We start from the raw sequence: 20,429 nt of genomic DNA, 5'->3' as shown, positions 1-20,429 counted from the left end.
GATGGTTCATTTCTCTCCTCTCCTTGTCGTTTGCGAGACGTAGAAGAGGTTCCCGGGTCAGGAGGCTCGGGGTCAGGATCTAGATCCATATTACTAAAACTGCAGCAACTATATTAATTTAAATTTTATACTTTACCAGCACCAATAGGGTTAGTTTTATCTAAATAGCACAATAACAACTATTTCAGCTTAGGAAAATCACAGAAACACCGAGAAAAACACGGAAATCTCACTAACACGTGCGTCAACCAAAGCTAACGCGAGCCGACCTCCAATAAATAATAATAATAAGTAATTAATTTAATTTATTCAAATTATTTTTTGTCTGTCACGTGTCAGCTATATGTGTTACTCGGTGTTATACTGTTTGTCAGTTATAATCCTACAACACACCTGCGTCAGGTAGCAGTTGACGTCATTACAGATGGCTTAAATTATGTATATACATTATACATATTATGTTGTGCTTTTAACAACTCATGCTCATCATTATTGTATTTTTTTTATATAAGTCTTTATCTTGCAATCAGTCAGCTAGACTATAAGCAGATGTGTTGAGAGCTGTTAGACGTTCAGAGCAAAAACTCTTTATCGAGACTGCTCCTCTCTTTCAACCGTGTCTATCAAGACTTAGGATTTGTCGCCTTTTAAGTCTATTTATTAGGTCTGGTATGGTATTATTATTGTATTATTAAATAATTATGTAAAATATTGTAAATTATATACAAAGAAGGACCCTAAGTCAAATTGGTTCGGATATAATGGGTAGCTGGTTCCTCATAGTGGTGGTGCGCGGCAAAATGCAAATTCTCTAAACACTCTCCATGCAGATGTAACAGACGCAGAGACACCACATATTTCTACAGAGCACCAAGAATCCAAGCCGCTCGGAAAGTGACTGTCAACGATTCGTTGAATGCGGTCAAGTGTTGCGAGATCTGGTATTGGGGAGCTCTTGCTCAGAGGTGAGATCAGTACTCCACATGGGATCGAATTCACAATTTCGAGAGTTGTAAGCGGTGAAGTAGCGTACACAAGCTTGGAGTCGAATTTAGCCTCTTCTTCCAAAAGCTCTTAGAAAAGTCTCTTTAAAGAGAGGAGTAGTGGCATAGGGTAAATTTTATCAAAAAACGCGCAGACTTATGTATTTCTTAGGGTTAAATTTGACTTGATTAAGTCGACGCCAGTCTGAGACTCCACGTTACAAAATTTCAACTTCAAACACAAGTGGGTATGGTACTGTTCGTAAACTGCCTGAGAAATACCTACACGGCCAGTGTCGAGTATTTCCAATGCTATCAATGTTTTTGGAATATATGGGCAATTTCTTATACTTCTTCCTTTAGCTCAAAGTGGTTATTCAGCACATTTACCTAGCTGTAGAGACCGCTGGAACCAGCTTAGCTAGCTGCCATTTCCGCGATGTAGGTACTTGCTACTCACATTTTATCTCCTCTTAGACTTTTATTTCTCTTGCAATTGTGGTTAATCTTCAGCCACTTTCAAGCAGTTCCTAATTTGATGTTTTCCTGGACTTAAAGCATCCTCCCATTACTGGAATCGCTGTGTATGACTCTTATCATGTTTCATTCTGTGAATTAATTTGTTGCATTTTCTTGAAAGATTTTTCACTTATTTATTGAATACTTGCAGATTTTATTTATCTGACGTAAAATTAACCGACATTTATTACTTAGTTACCGAGTGACTTAAATAGAAAATACATCCTTCCTAGTCAATCTATAAGAAGTACGACAGGAAATGTACATCTAAGGACCAAGTGAACAACCTTACCTAAGGAAATTCTAGTTTCAAATCTTCATAAAGCCAATACAACAGTACGTTTGTTATCACTTTGAAGAGCTCCAACCGTGCTCATACATATTCACTCATGGCTTCTATACTGCTGTTTTTGGCAAATTGTATTCAAGTTGAATGTTCAAACGTTTACACAGTGCTGCTTATTTCAGCACAATAACATTTTTAATACAATGGACTTATATTTACCTAATAGTTTAATGTAAAGATACGCGTGTGTATATTCTAGTGATGAAATACTTTAACAATGTATTAAAATAGTAGACCAATTTCTACAATCAACAAACTGATCAAGAATTCCGCAAAACAATTTATTTGGCTCCGGCATACAGGAAATGCCATTAAATCGTGCTAGGATATTCGAATAGTGCGTGAAAACTATCTCTGAAACAAACAATGTTCGGACCTTTTAGTTTTACCGGACTTAAAGTTTTCGAAAGTTTGAAAGTGGAATTTAAAAATTCAAAGTTTTCGGTCCGATTCTAAGTAAATTTTAAACGTTGAAATTTGTTATTTATAATAATAAAAAGCCATGTGCGAGTAGTACTCACATATTAGTTATATAGTCACAAAAGTATATTATTTAGTGTAGAAGAGAAAAATTAATGACGTATACATTTCTAGTTTTTATTTTCTTCTTTTAGTGCCTCTCCATTACTGGAGGTTGGCCGTCAGTCTCTTGAAGCGTGTCTTATCCCTGATGCAGCAACTCTTCCGCAGTTGTTATTGTACTTTATTTCTCTTTAACTTATTATTATTTTTGGGAAAAAGAGAAACGAATTCTTTGTTATTTTCCAACTTATATCTTACTGATGATCATTCAAACAAACATCTCTTAAAATTTATTGAATGATATGAAAATTTATGGCGTTTCATACAGTTGAACAAAATATATCACGAATCTAATATGTAATTTAATCCAAAGATTATTTAAAAAGTTTTTTTTTAATTATTATAGTATGTCAAATATAAGTTTTCCCTTCATAATGCAAGAGCATAATAAGAGCTTATTATAAACATACATAATTTCCTATTATAATTCATAATAAAAGCATTTTATCGAAAATGCTGCAACACAAAGAGATATAATAGCAATGCCCGTTTATCCGAGGACAATAAAATCCGGGTATAGCGTTCATTGTCCGTGGAATGTGGAAAGATAATTGAAAATATTCGGATGAGTAAATACAAAAATAGGAACGGATAATGCATTGATTGAATTCAAAGAAATAAACTTGCGTTACTCCTCCAATGAAAGATTGCTTTAAACAAGGCATTAAGTAAAGATAATCAATTACCAACCGACTAACGTACTGTCTTTTATTTATTCAAATATACACTTAAATCAAATACACATTTTAAGTATTCTCATGCATTCAATTACAACATTTTTAAAACTTCTCTATTTTCATAGTAACATTTTTAAAATATAGATTTTTCCGCAAAGTATTAAGATAATTAAAAAAGTAATTTAAACAAGAGCAAGACGATAAACTACTCAAAATAATAATTTATCAAATTAATTAGAATCGGCTTAACGTCTTATAATTTCGAAGTTATTTGCTATTATTTTGAAGATACGTTTATTATATTTTGAGCTGCCTTAAGAAAATTAAGTAAACATTGTTAATAACGGGAGGAACTTATTTCTAATTAATTTTTCCAAATGGATGAATCAGGAATTACGGCTTTATTTGCCGGGCCTTGAAAACATGTTTACCAAGCCCCTGTTCACCCTTAGTCCTTGTCTCAAATTCTTATCTATTTCGCGATATTTTGTTTCATATTAAAATCACCCTCTTGTCCTACACACATCTTCTATCGACTTTTAGGTCTTAGGCATTCCACACGATGTTTTCTTTCACCGTATGAGCGAGTTTTAAATACGCACATAGAAAGAAGGTTAGGCTAATACTGCACATTAAAAACATACACCAAACATATTGTTTTTGTAACGTCACCCTCAAATAACATGTATATGAAGTACATAATAGTGAAATGTCTCAATAGCCCTTCGCCACTTGAGACTTGACACTTTATACCCTCACGGCTCAGAAGTGGGTTTTTTCCTATTAAACCCTGTGTTAGGTTAGCTTATATATTAATATATATTTTATTTTGTATTTTAAAAAAACATGTAACATAATTAGCTTATATTACAGCCGTATTGTAAGCTGGTACCCATGACTGAAACATACGATAACATTCAGTTTTATGATACACAAGGGGTTTGACAAATTGATCTAATGACCAATCCTCCAATCCAAAAAATAAACAATATCACAAGCAGTTTAATTTAACACCGGTAGATTGTACATCTACCGTTTTATTAATTTTCAACATTCCCCAACATTCTCGATTATTCACTATCCAACAGAAAAATATATTTTCAATTCAACAGAAATGACCTCGAGAAACTGTTCAGCTTTTCATATAATAGTAACTGATGCAATAAGATATAATTTGACTGCTTCGTACCAGGGGAATAATAATGTCCTAGTAGAATGTTAATTTTATTTTTATTTGAATTTATTATTATTATTTTTTTTTTGTATCTCACACACTGTTTTGTTGTGTTTTTTTAATATTTTTATTACTCTTTAATGTTAATATTCTACGGTTTCGATATTTGTAAATATGTGAGGAACATGTATATTGTATACTAACTTTTTTAGTATAGTAGTTTATTCTAAGATTACATTGTCTTCAAATATAATTATTTAACAAATGTAACAAAATATTGTAAACCTATTTTAAAAGAGTAAGTGTGGAGTTTCTTGCCCATTCTTCTCCACACGAAACTACCTCTTGGAAGGGGCAACTAGAATCTTCTTTATATTTTTTTTTTTGACGTTCAAATGTGCCATTTTAGATGGTCTAATTGAAATAAATGATTTGACTTTGACTTTGAATGGGGAAGTGGTCACAGGCCGGTCAGTGTTATAGTTGGTTTGGGTGGAAATAGCTCACACCGTTCTCTAACTAGCAGAGCGCCTAGAGTGAAACGACATACCCTGTATTCTTTAGAGGTCAACAAAAAATGATCTTTATTAATATAGGTAAAAATGCATAAAAATAATTACATTTTGTCACAAAGAAAAAAGATATTTAACTATGGGCGTCGATTAGCATCCAGTATCAAAATATAAAAATATCATTATGAATTTATAGAATAATAAATTGGTTTTTAAAATTATTCGTTTATCTCAATAATTCGTTTATTATAATAATAATATATCTTAAGATCCTAGGAATCTTCATTCTATTTGAATGAACATAATTTCATAAGATATGAAGAAACCCAAATCAAACTTCCATCATAGGAATTCTTTCTCATAAAAAATTCAGCAGCAACCATGACAGAAAATGTACTTTGAGCGGGTAAAAACAATGTGGAGGTTTCATATTCGTGTGCAATAAATCAGAAAGCTTATAACATCAGATACTTAGGGATGTATATGGCTCCAGAACCTATTTACTCAAGATAATGTTCAGTCTTATGTTATTTTTGTGTAAAATGATATTTCTTTGGCGGAGTGGCGTTTTACTTACATTTGAATATTATTGAGGAGATCCATATGTCTTACATTCAAAGATTGGATACCAGAAAGGATAGTAAGTATGCTCTTATGAATATACGTATGTATGTTTATGAAATGGGGCGTTGTGCTCTAAAAAATGTGTAGTTACCAAAGACTGAAGCCATATATTTTTTTATCTTATAATATTTTGCTAAAGATAACTAGCCGTACCTACCCCATTTTTTCGCCGTAGTGTGATGTCTATATTATAAGTATGTTTTGTGGCGTACCTAACACACACACAGCTGGGTCTACACTCAAAGCCCTTTGCTATTCAGAGGGGTAGAAACTCTACCCATTAAAACACCTAAGCCTGAACCACCGGCCAGTTTACACTCAACCCTCAGTAGCCCCCTTCTGCAGCATCACACATTTACAGAAGACCTTTGCACTCCAGGTCTCCTCACTACCGAACAAAGCCAACACAATCCCGGTCCAGGTAACACATTCATCTATGTATGTTCCGCAGATGACTCCCATGCCTAGACAGTATCTGCGAAAGCCGAAACTACCCCTCCGTCTATTCACCCAGTATTTTAAGACTGAAAGGATTGCCCCCACAGTGGATGTGCGAGCACTAGAACGCAGCCTGGTTATCAGATCACCTCTCGAGAAGAATGTCTTTTGGTGACGCCCCCCGCCTCACATGCTTCGCTATTTTACCTCGCCTGTGTTGTGGTATATAAGGGAGCGAGGAGAGATCGGTTAATCAATAGCTTGCCAAGTGTTCCTACTGTCCTCACAAGTCTCGAGAGATTCAAAATAGGGCTCAAAATTACAATCCATAACTAGACCAAGATATTTCATTCTGGAGGCCACCAGAATCCTTACCCCTTCAACCATGAATTCCGTCTCTGAAGCCGCCCATTTTTGGGTCACGAAATAACAGATTCCGTTTTGTCGAGGGACAACTTACCTTACTTATAATTATATTTTATTATTAATACACAGCTATAAAATATTGATAGGTGTCTAAATTTTAAACCATAGTCGCTCTCGTGATATTTTAGCTCTATTGAGACTGGACATTTACGAAGGAGTCCCTACAATAGCACAACTATACGCGCGATCAAAACTTGCTCGTACGCTGAAAGAAATATTGTTGAAAGCAATATGTCTTTAGTCCAAAAACAGACGACATTTGTCAAACATAAAAGATCCCCTCATCAGCCTGTTCTGCGCCCAAGACACAGTACGTATACTAGAAATAATTTGAAACGTTATACGTTTTACCTTCATATATTTATATTCAAACTACTAAGTAATTAAATACAAGTAAAACGCGAAAGGAATCAAATAATGAATCATGTTTCACAGTGTACAAGTTTATGCTTTGATAAATAATGCAAAAGTTCCAAGTAATAAAAAGCATATAAACAATACAGTACAGTGGTTTTAGAGCGAAGACAAAGACTGACTACAATAGAAATGGATGCAAGCCTCCGCCGCACCCATATGTTTTAATTACTGTTCTTATTGAATTCTACACAATGTTATTATTATGGGAAATAAGATAGTACCGTATTGTAGTAATTTCATTAGGATTTCTGCTTCAATAATATCTAGATTTGTTAATAAATATCAATCCATACTCAAGATTATAATCACTGAATTAGCATTTGATAATGATGGTACATTGCGTGACGTGTCACTAAATCGTCAACATGTAAAATAGAATAATAGTTCTGTTTTTCATGAATTCACTTGGAATAATCAAATCAATATACCTGTAGTATATCACTTTGCTCTATTGGTATTTTTTCACAGTTACATACTAGAAATTCTTAACTTTTCTTAAACATTCTATAGCCTATGTTCATGAGAGATAATGCAGGATTCTAATGGTGAGAGAACTATCCAAATCTGTCCAGTAGTTTTGGAGCTTCTTGATTGCAAACAAACAATCAAATCTCAGTATAATATTAGTGTAGATAGTATAGAAATAACAAAATTATAAAATATATGTATAGCTGACCCGGCAAACATTTGTTTTGCTATGTATATTATTTTTCTAGGACACATTGTTTTAGTACAATAAAAACAACTATCTGCAATGATAAAAAATAGGCATTGATCGTAGAGGGGTGAAAATTTAGGGTTGCATGTATTTTTAATGGCACATTATAAAAAAAAAAATTTCGTTCAAAAAATAAAATATAGGGGTGAACAACTCTTATTACTTAGGGCTATGAAAAAAAGATAGTAGCCGATTCTCAGATCTACTGAATATGCATATAAAATTTGATAAAAACCGGTAGAGCCGTTTCGGAGAAGTATGGTTTCTAACATTGTGGCACGAGAATTTTATATATAATATATTAGATATATATCACATTTATTTTGTCACTTCAAAATATAGAAACGTTTGTAACACTTTATAATTTTATCTTTTCTTTTCTGAAGCTTAAACTTCTGTACAGCTTAATGCATTTTAATGGTATACTATAAACCATTAGATATAAAAATATCCTTACAAGTAAAAATTTAATAACTAAAATATGTATTTGTTTAAAAAATATACATTCCCCAATGTTAAGACTCGCGCTTAGACACTGGGCTAATACCGTTTTGCTGATTTGCAAATATATGTTATTCAAATATCAAAACTCGTCCTTAGACCCGAAAAATATACATATCCAAAAACAGGCCACCATAAAATCTAATGCCTTATTACAAAGCGAAAAACCTTAAAATTTCAGCTACAAAAGATCCCGTACCCATTTTCTAAGTACGGCTTATATTTCTGGGTCAATTGGCGCGACGGGAGCGTGCAGAAACATACATACAAATACAGCGGCTATTAGCATAAGAGCTGCTGAAGTAGAACGATTCCTTCACAAGCGTTCTACCAAAGCTCAATTGCTACTTTCTCTTTGTTATGTTCAAATGTAGTTTAAGGTCATTTCTAAACGCTTTCTTGTTTGAAGAGTCAATGAATTAAAAAGAAAACGAAGCAATTTTCGTGTCTAACAAAAATGAATACAAATATAACAAAAATATTGTTTTAAATAATTGTTTTATGATATCATGATAATACTTCAGTGAGAAGTAAGTTTCATAAATATATATATATATGTTAGCATACTACCTAACTAAGAAAAAAAAATGCAGTTATCAGAGATTTTATTTTGAATTTTTGACTTGTTTAAAAATGTTTTTAACCCAACAGTCTATCATGGTGAGTATGTCCTTTAAATTAATTATGTTGACAAATTATTACGGATGTTGACGTCTCTTAATTACCGCGTTATGCCGGTTCTTTCTTTGATAATTAATAATCTCTCATAAAAAAATCCATTTACTGAGTTCAAAATTAACATGATCCAATTATTTTGTTTTTTTTGTCAATAATTTGTCTTCTAGAAAAAGCTTACATAGTAACTTAGTTAAACTTTAATTTTATTGGAGGTATAGCCTATATTACTCCCATTAAGGAGATAGTGTAGATGTATATATAACTATAATTATCAGCTCTTAGACTAGAAACCTATCTTTTGCGGCATATTCACACCCATTGTTCTTGTGCCAAACTGGGATAATCCCGATATGGGCTCTAACAATATTGTCTATAAAGTCGTAAATAGAACAGAGTAGTGCTGCAACCCAGAAGATAACAGATGAGTTTTGACTGGGTAAACACTACGAATGCCATCACGCCTTCGTGTATAACAATAATAATGCAATCACTGAAAAAGACCTCAAAGATTGTTGTAAGATATACATAAGATCGTCTATGGACAGTGACTAAAATAAAATTGCTTCTAACAAAAATAAATCACACTTCTTAAGAACCAATTTCGTAAAATTTACCCGTTTGGAGAACGTAACTTTATCTTGTTTGAGTAATGATGTAAAGATTTTTTTTTATTTCAGTATAAAAATAATGTAAGTATATAAGACAATTTAAATTGTTATTCACTAAAATACTACGGCAAAAATGTAATAGTAATAGATTTATATCAAACATTCATCTTTTTAATAAAATCTCTCGTAACGGAGGTAATATGATGAAAGTGATAAAGTGGCTCCTGGGTATTGTCGAAGATCAAAGTGTCATCATTTATCATAAATGTGTCAGGTCGAGCCCGATTCTATAGGTTAACGAAATAAGATTTTAGCATTGTAAATGGTACCAAGCCAGACTTATACTTGGCTTAACGGCTCCACCCACCCAATGTTAATTCTTTGTTATTAGGTGGCCTGAACAGTACAACATTTTTTCGATAGAATTTGATTTGATTATTCAATTTAGTTGTTTTCTTAACTGATATAACGATTACAGCGGTCATAGAGTTTTAACCCTAGAAAGATAATCATATTTTGTAATACGGAAAAGATAATTAATTGAATTAGTTGTAGGTCTAGGTTTAATAGTTTATTTTAATGAACTGTATGTTATTATATATACACATATATTAGAATAATGAATACTGCAGATAATTTTTTAAACTCCTTTATTTTTACTTAAAAAAAAAGAAAACTTTAAACGTGGTCCGCTACTTCACTGTCGGTGTCCTCACACGGAAGCTCGTCATCACTTTGCATAAGAGCGGCCAGGATTTCGTGTTGGTTTCAATTGATACTCCCCATTGTGATATATATTTGCCTCAATATCTTTAAAAAGTAAATTATAATATTAGTTATAATATAAAGTATTAAAACAGTACTAAAACTGTCATATAAGCCAAAATCATAAAAGTCACGATAAAGATAATCATGCGTAATTTTGACTCACGCGGTCGTTATATTTCAAAATCGGTGGCACTTACCTTATTGACACTTACGTCACGCGGCAGCTCCCAACGACGAATGAGATGTCCTAAACGCACAGCTATGGATTCGCGCTAATTAGAAAGAAAGAGCAATTATTCGAAAACGCATGCGTAAATTTTACGCAGACTATCTTTCCAGGGTTAAGATACTATTTTTATAGTAGGATTTGTCTTTAGGCCTCAGTTTCTGCGATTGCCTTTTTATCATTTCAGTCGCTGGGTTAAATAATAACAAAGGTTTTTTAACATTAAACGCAGATATCAGAGACACAAGCGATATACTTAAAAGTTCAATTGTTAAATAATTATTATAAAGAACAGTACTAAAACATAAATAATATGAAAAAATATTTTGGCTATAACATATGACTCCATTCAAAATCAAAATTTATTTGATAGTACTCGTGAACGAAAAAAACCAACACTTATAAACGTTACTACGAAAACAATTAGAATCTAAATTTACATATACCGTACAAAGGAAGTAGAGCGGGCGAAAAGACCTGGTAATAAACTCTCTGCCACTCTTTCTAATCACCAAGTTTTAGTGTTCCAGGAAATTGTAAGGAACTACAACCATAACGCCATGCTTCACTTGAAACAAGACTTCATTAATCTAACGATCTAATATATAAAATTCTCGTATCACAATGTTCGTTCCCATACTCCTCCGAAACGGCTCGACCGATTCTTATGATTTTTTTATGCATATTAGTTTGAGAATCGGCTACTATCTATCTTTCAAACCCCTAAGTGATAAGGGGTGTCCACCCCAAATTTTAATTTTTTATAATGTGGCATTAAAAAATACATACAAATCTAAATGTTCACCCATCTACGATCAATCCCTATTTTTTATTATAATAGTAGATAGTTATTTTTAGTGAAGTAAAAAAATGTTCCTAGAAATAATGTACATGAGCAAACAACGTTTGCCGGGTCAGCTAGTATATTTATAAGCATATGGATGGCCCGATATTTAACTCAATGTTGCTAAATGGTAACTTGGCATAACAAGTAATCAACTACTACAACTATCAGCACTAAATTAAGCTCTGAGTACGCGAAATTACCGCGTTGTATGCGCTGAGATGCAATATTGATCTTGAGAAGCTCGTTAAACTATGTGCTTAATGCCTTGATTGTTTTCCTTAATATATTGTACAATGTACAAATTATATAGAACTTAGGATCTCTTGAGGTTCACTTTAATTTTAATTAAATAAAAATTTAAATTACATAATTAGAGTCAAAACTCCTTAAACGTATCATCACCATATTCATTTTGCAAATCACTGTACCACTGTACTTTCTTCATTCAAGCAACTTTCATTTTATTTAGTTATTTATTTCGTAATCCTATAGCTAACATAAATTATATATAATAACAAACAGTTAAACTGAAAATATAACCAGAATGGAATACATAATACAAAAAGTTTACATAATACAAAATTTAACTACAAAAAGGTTCAAAAATTTACGAAAGGAAACAAACAAATAAAAATTATTCAATACATTTAACTGTACCTAATTTGGCTGGGTTGTGTGATGGTGTAAAAGCGAGGGTAAGTACGTGAAGGTACTCATGATTATTTATAGAGAATTTAGATATCAAATTACAATTTCAACAACAATTTTGCGAATATTATCCCAAGTTTAATGCCCTCACCCTGGAATGGAATTAAGCATTAAACGTAAAATAATTAAATAAGATATAAAACAAAATCATAAGTCTAAAACAATTTGAGGTTATACGTCGTACTAGTAAAGGTACTTTCACTTATTTAGTCTAGAGAGTAAACATGTCGCGTGTAATCCCATTACAGATATGTGTGTATAGGACGACTTGTATTATTCAACGTCGCTGTCTTTGTGTAAAGAATATCTCAGTAGAAGATATGTGACGCTGTTAGTGCGTGCCTTTAATTAAATAAATTTATTTTTGCAAATAACCTCATAAAATAATACTTTAAGTGCTATAACTTCCTTATCTATCTCTTTATTTGAAGACCTTACGGAGTGTAATAACAAATGACGTTTTTCATACGAAGTATACTACGAAGTGTTTATCGATGGGCGTTGATCTAGGAGCGGATCTATTTTTTTTTATAAAAGCTGCCATGGTCCACGTTGGGAGCCGTCGCTGTGTCCAAAGGACAAATCTAGAAAACTAAGTAAAATAAATAGATCATAATTTATAAAAATAAAACGAATTTTAGTAATAATTATTGAATTAAAAATTAATGGAAATTGTATTAATATCTTAATTTTGTTTATAAAAACAGTTTTACTTTTCGTATCTACACTTTTTCAAACTTAGCAACTCGTTTTCCGCAGAACATTTATGAGCTATAACAACCGTAACCTGTATTTCATGCGATTTCTATTCTATGGAAACGAAATAGGTCAATAATCGCCGGAGGACAAAAATCGGAGCCCAACGCGCAGTAAGTATGGCTTACAACGTTTCGTTGACGGTTTGGTCCCAAGCAAAATGTGTTTGGTGAAACTTCTCTATGCATTAGTATTATTACCCTAAAGTAATTGTATTCTGTTTTTTTTATGATTCGGTATTAACAAACACTTCATAAATTAAGGCACCCAATAATGAGACTAACTAATTTTTTTAGTCTAAGTCAAGTTTTCTTCGCAATCCCAATAGAAGAATATGAATTATAATAGATTCTAATACTTCCACATTATGAAAGTTAATTTGGACCAGTGCGTGTTCGTAAGTAGCAATTAAAATTATCTTATCACCCTTTTTGTGTAACAGGACAATTGTTGTTACACAAAAAGATACTAAATGGAGTATGGACCTAGTCAATACGATGAACCTACCATTAAATTGGTATTTGTGTAGAAATCTAGTGTTTTTTAAGATCACAATGCCTTTTTTGCGTTACAATGCCTTTTATGACCATTATACTCACTAGAGTGCGATGGTCATATGTCATGTCATACTAATACAAGGATAATTTCCTGTTTCTTTGAGAATTGTTTGATCTGTTTCCATGTTTAAAAAAAGAACTGTGTCAGTTCTACTACTAATAGTTATTTAACGTTTCTCCTAACAGAATCCTTACAAACTTTAAATAAGTGGTCTTAAAAGCGGAAGATATAAATGATAAGTTATTACAAAATTAAGAGCTTTCTCTGGGAAGTTATGCTTTTCTTGCAAAGGTTTGCGATTATCGATTATCTTTAGTAAGTCTTCTAATTCTTGTGTTCATTACGCCGAAGGCTCCAAGTAATTGTATACCTATTGTTAAAATTAAAATATATTTCGTTTTTATTCCTTCTATTTGGATATATCCACGTCCACTGACTTCTCATTTCCTTTTAGAAGAAGCTGTTCATAATTTTTTGCTTATTTACAAAGAGTGATCTAATTGTCATTTCTGTCTCCAGTACCGTAGTTTCCGAGGATAAATTCGTCATTATTTCATCCGTTTTCTACTTTTGCGTTGAAGCCTTCCATCAATACTGTATTACTGTTAATTTTTTTAATTGTTTCTGTCAAATCCTTGAAGTATTTTGTTTCCGAATTTTGTTCTTACGGTGTTTGGCTCGGGATATTTATTGATACATGTCTATATCCAGTCCACTAATTCTTGAGCGTTGCAATTATGTCAGTTATCCCTTAAAAAATTTTGCCTTTTAGATGTTATTTACGAGTATTTCATTTCCATATGACCCTTGTTTTTTCGTAGAATTAGAAAGCGTAATTATCATATTCTCTTATTTCTTCTTTCCCTTTCGTGATACTTGACATAGTATATACTTCCAATATTGTACCACTTGATAAATCTTATAGGTCTTTCCAGTTCTTCTAGTCTAAGTCTAATCTGTCGTAAGTGTTCGTTAAATTTCGAAGGTACATAATATTCTTCTTTTTTTGTTTAGGAGTGTATTTTTAGACTTATTTCTATAGAAGCAATGTGCGTGTATATTTATTAATCATATAGATAAATAGTAGATGAAACAAGTCGCGGGTAATTCTATTACAGATCTATGTTTGTTGGACTACATACATCGCTGTCCTTGTTTAAAGAATTTGATAAATATCGTTTGTAATGGAAGGGTTAATATATTTTTTCAACTTTTATGTAAGTAAATACATTTTTATAAATACAATAAATATTTTAGTTACTTATTCATTTAAAAATGAAGGTAGGTAGGTGGTAGAATAAGAAATGATTTATTTCTAGATTATATTTAAAAAATATAACATGAACATCATTCAATAGCTTGGAGTGCTTATAGGCGACTGCTGATCCAAGAGCGGAAAGAGGTAACTCGGGCAAAACCTGCTGGGAATCCACGTGTACATCCGGCAGAATGTCCAAAGGATGTAATACCGATCTAAACAATTTAAAAAAATCGATATTATATAGATAATATAGACGTATAATTGTTTAATAATTAATATTAAATTGATAATTATGGATATAGTATCAAAACCTCAATTTGATTGTTGCAATAACATAATATAAACGTTGGTACATAATACCCAACTGTAAAATAATTAAGTTTTTAATGTAATTAGGTTAAATAGCTGTGCAATTAATCATTTTTATTATGTAATACGATAAACAACCTTAGTACGAAAAAATATATGATTTATCTTACCAATGCCCTAGAATTTCCACTTCCAATATCAAGTGGGCCACCAGAATCACCACCACAGGTACTGGCTCTGCCACCTTGAGTTTCTACACAAATCACAGAGGAGGCGATAAAGGAAAAGGTTCTGCGGCATTCGGCGTTTGATATAACTCTCAGGCTTACATGTCTTCTGGCAGTGTTATTTGGTATGCCACCTTGAGCTGAAATTACAAGATGGATATCATACAAAGTTAATAAAACATTAAGGGTATGTTTCGCAATGTACGGATAAGTTCTACATAAGTTCCAAATTAGCTATTTATTACTTATTGGTAGGATAAACACTATTGTTGCGTTTCACGACTGTCAGATAGCGCTATTCGTCGCATAAGGACTTTATGTACTATCTATTATATACTATCATAAGTTATGAGTCCGATGAATGTCAAATAGCACAATTTATCTTCCAAATAATTTATGTGTTGCATAGCTATTTGGTACTTTATCCATACATTGTGAAACAGACCCTAAATCATATAAAAAGTTAAGGAAACGACTGACTGTTTTTCTAATATATAATAGATCAGTAACAAATACTTACAATCAGAAGTAGCGCCGTAACCTGCAGCGACCGCCCACGTACCAACGTATTCGTTGCTGCCGGATGCCAAAGCAATGGGCTGGATATTATCTTTAAAAAAGTGTTAAATTAGAAGTGTTGGCTATGAAACGATCAGCGAGCAACCTTTTGTTATTATTACATTATATACTAGGTGACCCGAACAACATTGTTTTGCCATGTATATTATTTCTTGGAAACTTTTTTTTAGTTCAATAAAAGTAACTATCTACTATTATAAAATGTAGGGGTTGATCGTAGATGGGTGACAATTAAGGATTTTATGTATTTTTTATGTATGCTGTATCATAAAAAAGAAAAAGAAATTTTTGGAGTGGAACACCCCTTATCACTTAGGAGTTTGAAAGATAGTAGCCGATTCTCAGACTTACTTAATATGCATAAACATTTCATTAGAATCGATCGAGCTCGAGTATGGGCACGACCATTGTGACACGAGATTTTTATAAATTAAATAATATATAAAAATTAAGAATTAAGCTGTCGGTACTTTGTTCATGTCGGTTCTGATATTAGTTAGCAATGTTGGTTGGTAGTTACTATCGAAAGGTTAAAAGACTTGCAATGCTACAGTATGGTAAACATTATATTAGTTGTTATAAAAGAATATATTATTATTAACTTACTATTGAAGTTGACGTAGTTCATTGTGATAACAGCAACGTCATTACTAGCAGTGTTCGGGTTCCATTGTGGATGCATAACAACATTACTGGTGGTGATTCGAACACCACCTTGGAATAATCTGAGGGATCCCAATACTACTGTGAATTGACGGGCTTGGTGTCTGCCATCCGTCCAACAGTGAGCAGCGGTGACGGCTTTGGTGTTTGAAAGCAGTGAGGATCCACATACAGAGGACCAGCCATTGGTCAGAAGAATTGAAAGACCACCCTTAAAAAATATTCAAACATTTTTATTTACTTATTTATTAATACGTTGTAGCATTGACATAATAAAAATTGAACATAAATGAAAAAGGAGGGCAACTGGCGGCCTTCTCGCTTTCGAGCGATCTCTTCTAGGCAACCACAATGTTTCATATTTAACTACTTGTATCATGTCCTTAGATAAGATTTCAATGGGAACTTACCAAATGTGGGGTTTGTGTCAAGGATGACACGGACCCACCAATAATTCTAGATCCATCAAAGTCAATTGCTTCTTCAAGCTGTCTAATTCTAATAGCTTCTTTGATACCAATGTTTTCATGGTAATTATACGCAGTATGTTCAGCTGCTGGGCTACCACAGGCCGCAGCCACAAGAAAAGCGAGAACAATAATTGACTTCATGTTGACTTATAGTGTAGAATAATTGGAAATGCAGTATTATATACTTCTTTTTAATCTTGTTTTCTGAAATAGAATATAGATTAGATACACTAATGAGACACATTATGTAAAAATTGATAAATTATAAACTTCTTATCTTAATTACAAAAAAATCATATTAATAATTATTGAAAGTGTTAATATATTATTATTATTTTTTTATTAGTAATCTTATAGCTAACACATATCCATATTATAAAATAAAACACTTAGACAATATAATAACAATAAGCCTCTATTTATCCACATCTTATTTACACATTTATTTATTTTTTTTCTTTATACATTTTAGAAAAAAAGATATATATAGTATATCTTATAATATATCTTTGTTAGAATATATAAATATAATTTTACTAGTCTAAGATGCGGTCCTTGTCCAGGAGACGGCCTCCTCCAACTTTTTCCACCCTATTTAATTTTTTGCTATCGTCATCCAATTTTACTACTATACTAAACTACTCATTCGATCCCGTCGGCCCATCGCTGTATTGGTCTGCCCTGGTTCCTTATTAGTTTTGGAAAAGTCCATTCGGTTACTGTTTTAGACCAACTGTCATCTGTAAAACGGGTTAGAACGTAACGCCACTAGATGTATATTGTATATGTATGAATTTGAATGGCTTTTTATTAAAAAAAATATTTTTTATTACTATTTTTAAAATAGATATAATTTACGTCTTGATTACAAAAGATGGAAATAATACAGCAGATTTTATTAAATTAACTTGAATATGTATTTTATAGTGTTTGATTATAATTATGATCTACCATTCCACCCGGTAAATGAGATGCAGCCTATTGGAGAGCGCGCCTGTCTAAGAAGTGGATATTTATTTAGTTTTAAAGAGCCCATGTTATTGTGGAATATATTGAAGGGAACAAGAAGAACCACTCAACACACAACGATACAAACCGTGCTGTTTGGCACGTGGGATGTCTACAACGAAAGGGTGGTGTTGGAAATCGCCTTTCGTATTAGTTTGTTCGTATTTTTTCTGTAAATCCTACTATCACAATAATCTTTCTTGAGTCTAATTAATTATACAATTATCTATCAAACATGATAAAGTACCTATGTAGGAAACGAATTAAAAAACCCAAGTTGTATTTAGTATAATACTAAAAATTTCAATTAAATAGTTTACATTTTAATTATATAGTAACTGTCGCCGGTCTACTGTGTTGTACAATAATATTCATGAACAATAAATAAATATTTTACTTTATTTTCGTTGCAATAAAAATAAAAGAAACACAAATAACACAATACATAAAAATTATAAGGGATGCAACGGGCGGCCTTATCGCTAATAAGCGGTCTCTTCCAGGCGGTCTCTTCCTAGTTAAAGAGAAAAACTAAAAAAAGGAACATGATGAGTGCGAAAAGTGCAGAACGAAATTATTTAATTATTTAAAGTTTTTGTAAAACTTTAGTTGCTGAAATTGTATTAAAATGAAAATAAGGGAGAAGTAGAGAACGCTATCTAATCTTTCTAATCTCAGAGGCAAAAATCTGACAAGGCATTTCTACCAGAATGTCGATACATGAAAAGGTAACCTAGAACGAATGTCTATCGTAACAATATAGGAACCCTGTTAGCAGAAGACGAAGGTATCGCAAAACGGCAAGAACACTTTAAAGATCTACTAAATATTAGGCAGACGACCTACCACACACACACACCTTGGTTAAGCAGCTATATGTAAGCTCAAAAATAATAAGGCCCCGGCCGGGCTGGAATACACACAATAACAATTGAACTTCTTAAAAATGGTAAACCCGTTCTTGACGAGAGAATACATCCTATTGTAATGGCTATATGGAATATTGAAAAAATACCTGAAGAATGGAACCTAGATAACATCATAACTTTAAATTGTAAAGAAATTATGCGTGTTTCATTGTGTTGTGTTCAATTCGAAGTGAGGTTTTTAAGTTAGATTTATTTTTTGACGAGAAATTTTCTGCTTCTACATATCACAGTACATACTACACATATACAGTTATTCAGTATAGCCAGATACAATTTAAGGTGTTTACACTTTATTTAGCTTTATAAGGTAGAACTTAAATTTTAATAAGAGCGGTAATATATTCGTGGATTTGATTCCTAACAGCAATTACCGACCGTCGTTATTATAATACTTATTGTTTACCCTTTTGTATTATTATATGATTTGTCAGTGTTATAATTTTCTTACTTGAGACAAGTTTCTAGTGATCTACTTGTGTGAATATCTATTAATGACACAATTTTTACTACACCATAGCTAATCTATGTATTCATAATAAAGTACACTAACAATGCCCATTACTACTCTTTATCAGGTATTTCTGCATTCTTTTCTAAGCAATTTTATGAGTCAATAAAACATATTATAGTTCGTTATTACGTTTAAGTTACCGACCCATATCAGTTGGTAATAGACTCATTGAGAAACTATCTCCGACTGAAACCCTGATCCACTAAGATTGTAAACTACCCACGAATTGGTCCATTTTTAAAGTTTTGTAAATTTAGAACAGAACATTTATTAAGTTTGATATTTGTAAAAACCGATAAACGATATGTGTAGTCTAAAAAAAGGGTGATAAATAGCAACAACAATAGGGTGTAACACTAAATTTAAAGGCTAAACAGGAGAGAGAGACTGGGTATTTTTGTTACCTCACTTAAAATTAGATTGTACGTTTTTCGAGTACACATTTTTAAGGCGGTAAAACGTAGTATGGAGATTAAACTGTGAACAATATATAAATAGCAAGGAAATGTCGATACAAGCGAGTTCTCTAACTTAAAGATAATAAAAGACAATGTAATCTGGAAAATCCCACTATCACAATAATCTTTCTTGAAACGATATAATTAAACAATTATCAAACATGATAAAGTACTTATGAAACGTATTAAAAAAACCCAAATAATTATGCTATCTTCAGATGGGTATTTAAAACAATTTCCAATTTCAAGATTAGTAAGCAAACAAGTTGTATCATTCGTAGATCGTGCGTTGTATTGTTTTGGGTATAGTACTGAAAATTGTTTCACGTTATGAACTTGTTAGCAATTCTCTAAGATAGCTTTATCTCAATTTACTAATTTCGTAAGCTTCCGCTGGGTTACGGTGTACACAAATACCTATATATATATATAATTGAATAAATTGCTTATTTTATTATTTAATAAACTGTTTTGTTAAACGTCCATTGTTACTTTGCTGGTACCAGAGTTCACGCGAGCATCTGACGTACTTTCAGCTTAGAATGATGTTAAGTATTAATTAAAAAAAAAAATTCAGCCGGCGTACTTTAAAATTTTATTTCTTTTACCATTTATGCAACCTATCAAGCCCACACCCACCGCGTGTGCGTCAGCTGACGCTTAGATCATTTGTCAGTTATCCGAGATCTATTGAAAAGGATGGTAATATCCATCGGCGTATAAACTATACCTAATGCAACGATACCTCCCGGTCCTTTATAATCGCTTCCACTATAAGAATTGTTACTATATTCACATGTTGCGCTTATGGTTCAACACTATATCACTGAACTTATCACGATTTAAATACTAACAAGAACTACACAAAAGCAAAACAACCAATTTGTGGTATTTAGGCACTTTTGCCAACAAATTAAAAAAATCCTCGCGTGCCAATTTTACTTACGG

At 32.2% G+C, this 20,429-nt stretch overlaps 2 protein-coding genes and 1 long non-coding RNA gene across 4 annotated transcripts in view; 1 reads left to right on the top strand and 2 right to left on the bottom strand.

The window, feature by feature from the left end:
* LOC125059013 (hemicentin-2-like) overlaps positions 1-20,429 on the top strand; it is a 182,154-nt gene that overhangs the window by 124,018 nt on the left and 37,707 nt on the right. The window lies entirely within an intron of this gene.
* On the bottom strand, positions 9,839-10,312 carry LOC125059312. The gene is made up of 2 exons (XR_007118646.1): positions 10,169-10,312; positions 9,839-10,013 (listed from the first exon to the last, which is right to left on the bottom strand). It is a non-coding gene; the product is annotated as an uncharacterized LOC125059312 (long non-coding RNA).
* LOC125059163 (collagenase-like) lies at positions 14,375-16,734 on the bottom strand. The gene is made up of 5 exons (XM_047663491.1): positions 16,516-16,734; positions 16,049-16,316; positions 15,384-15,473; positions 14,807-15,003; positions 14,375-14,539 (listed from the first exon to the last, which is right to left on the bottom strand). The coding sequence occupies exons 1-5, from the start codon at positions 16,714-16,716 to the stop codon at positions 14,435-14,437; spliced, it is 861 nt and encodes a 286-aa protein (XP_047519447.1). The 5' UTR covers positions 16,717-16,734; the 3' UTR covers positions 14,375-14,434.

Source organism: Pieris napi, chromosome 1 (genome assembly GCF_905475465.1).
Source record: "Pieris napi chromosome 1, ilPieNapi1.2, whole genome shotgun sequence".
NCBI lineage: Eukaryota > Metazoa > Arthropoda > Insecta > Lepidoptera > Pieridae > Pieris > Pieris napi.
Note: the sequence above shows the minus strand (reverse complement) of the source record. Positions and strands in the feature narration are given on the sequence as shown.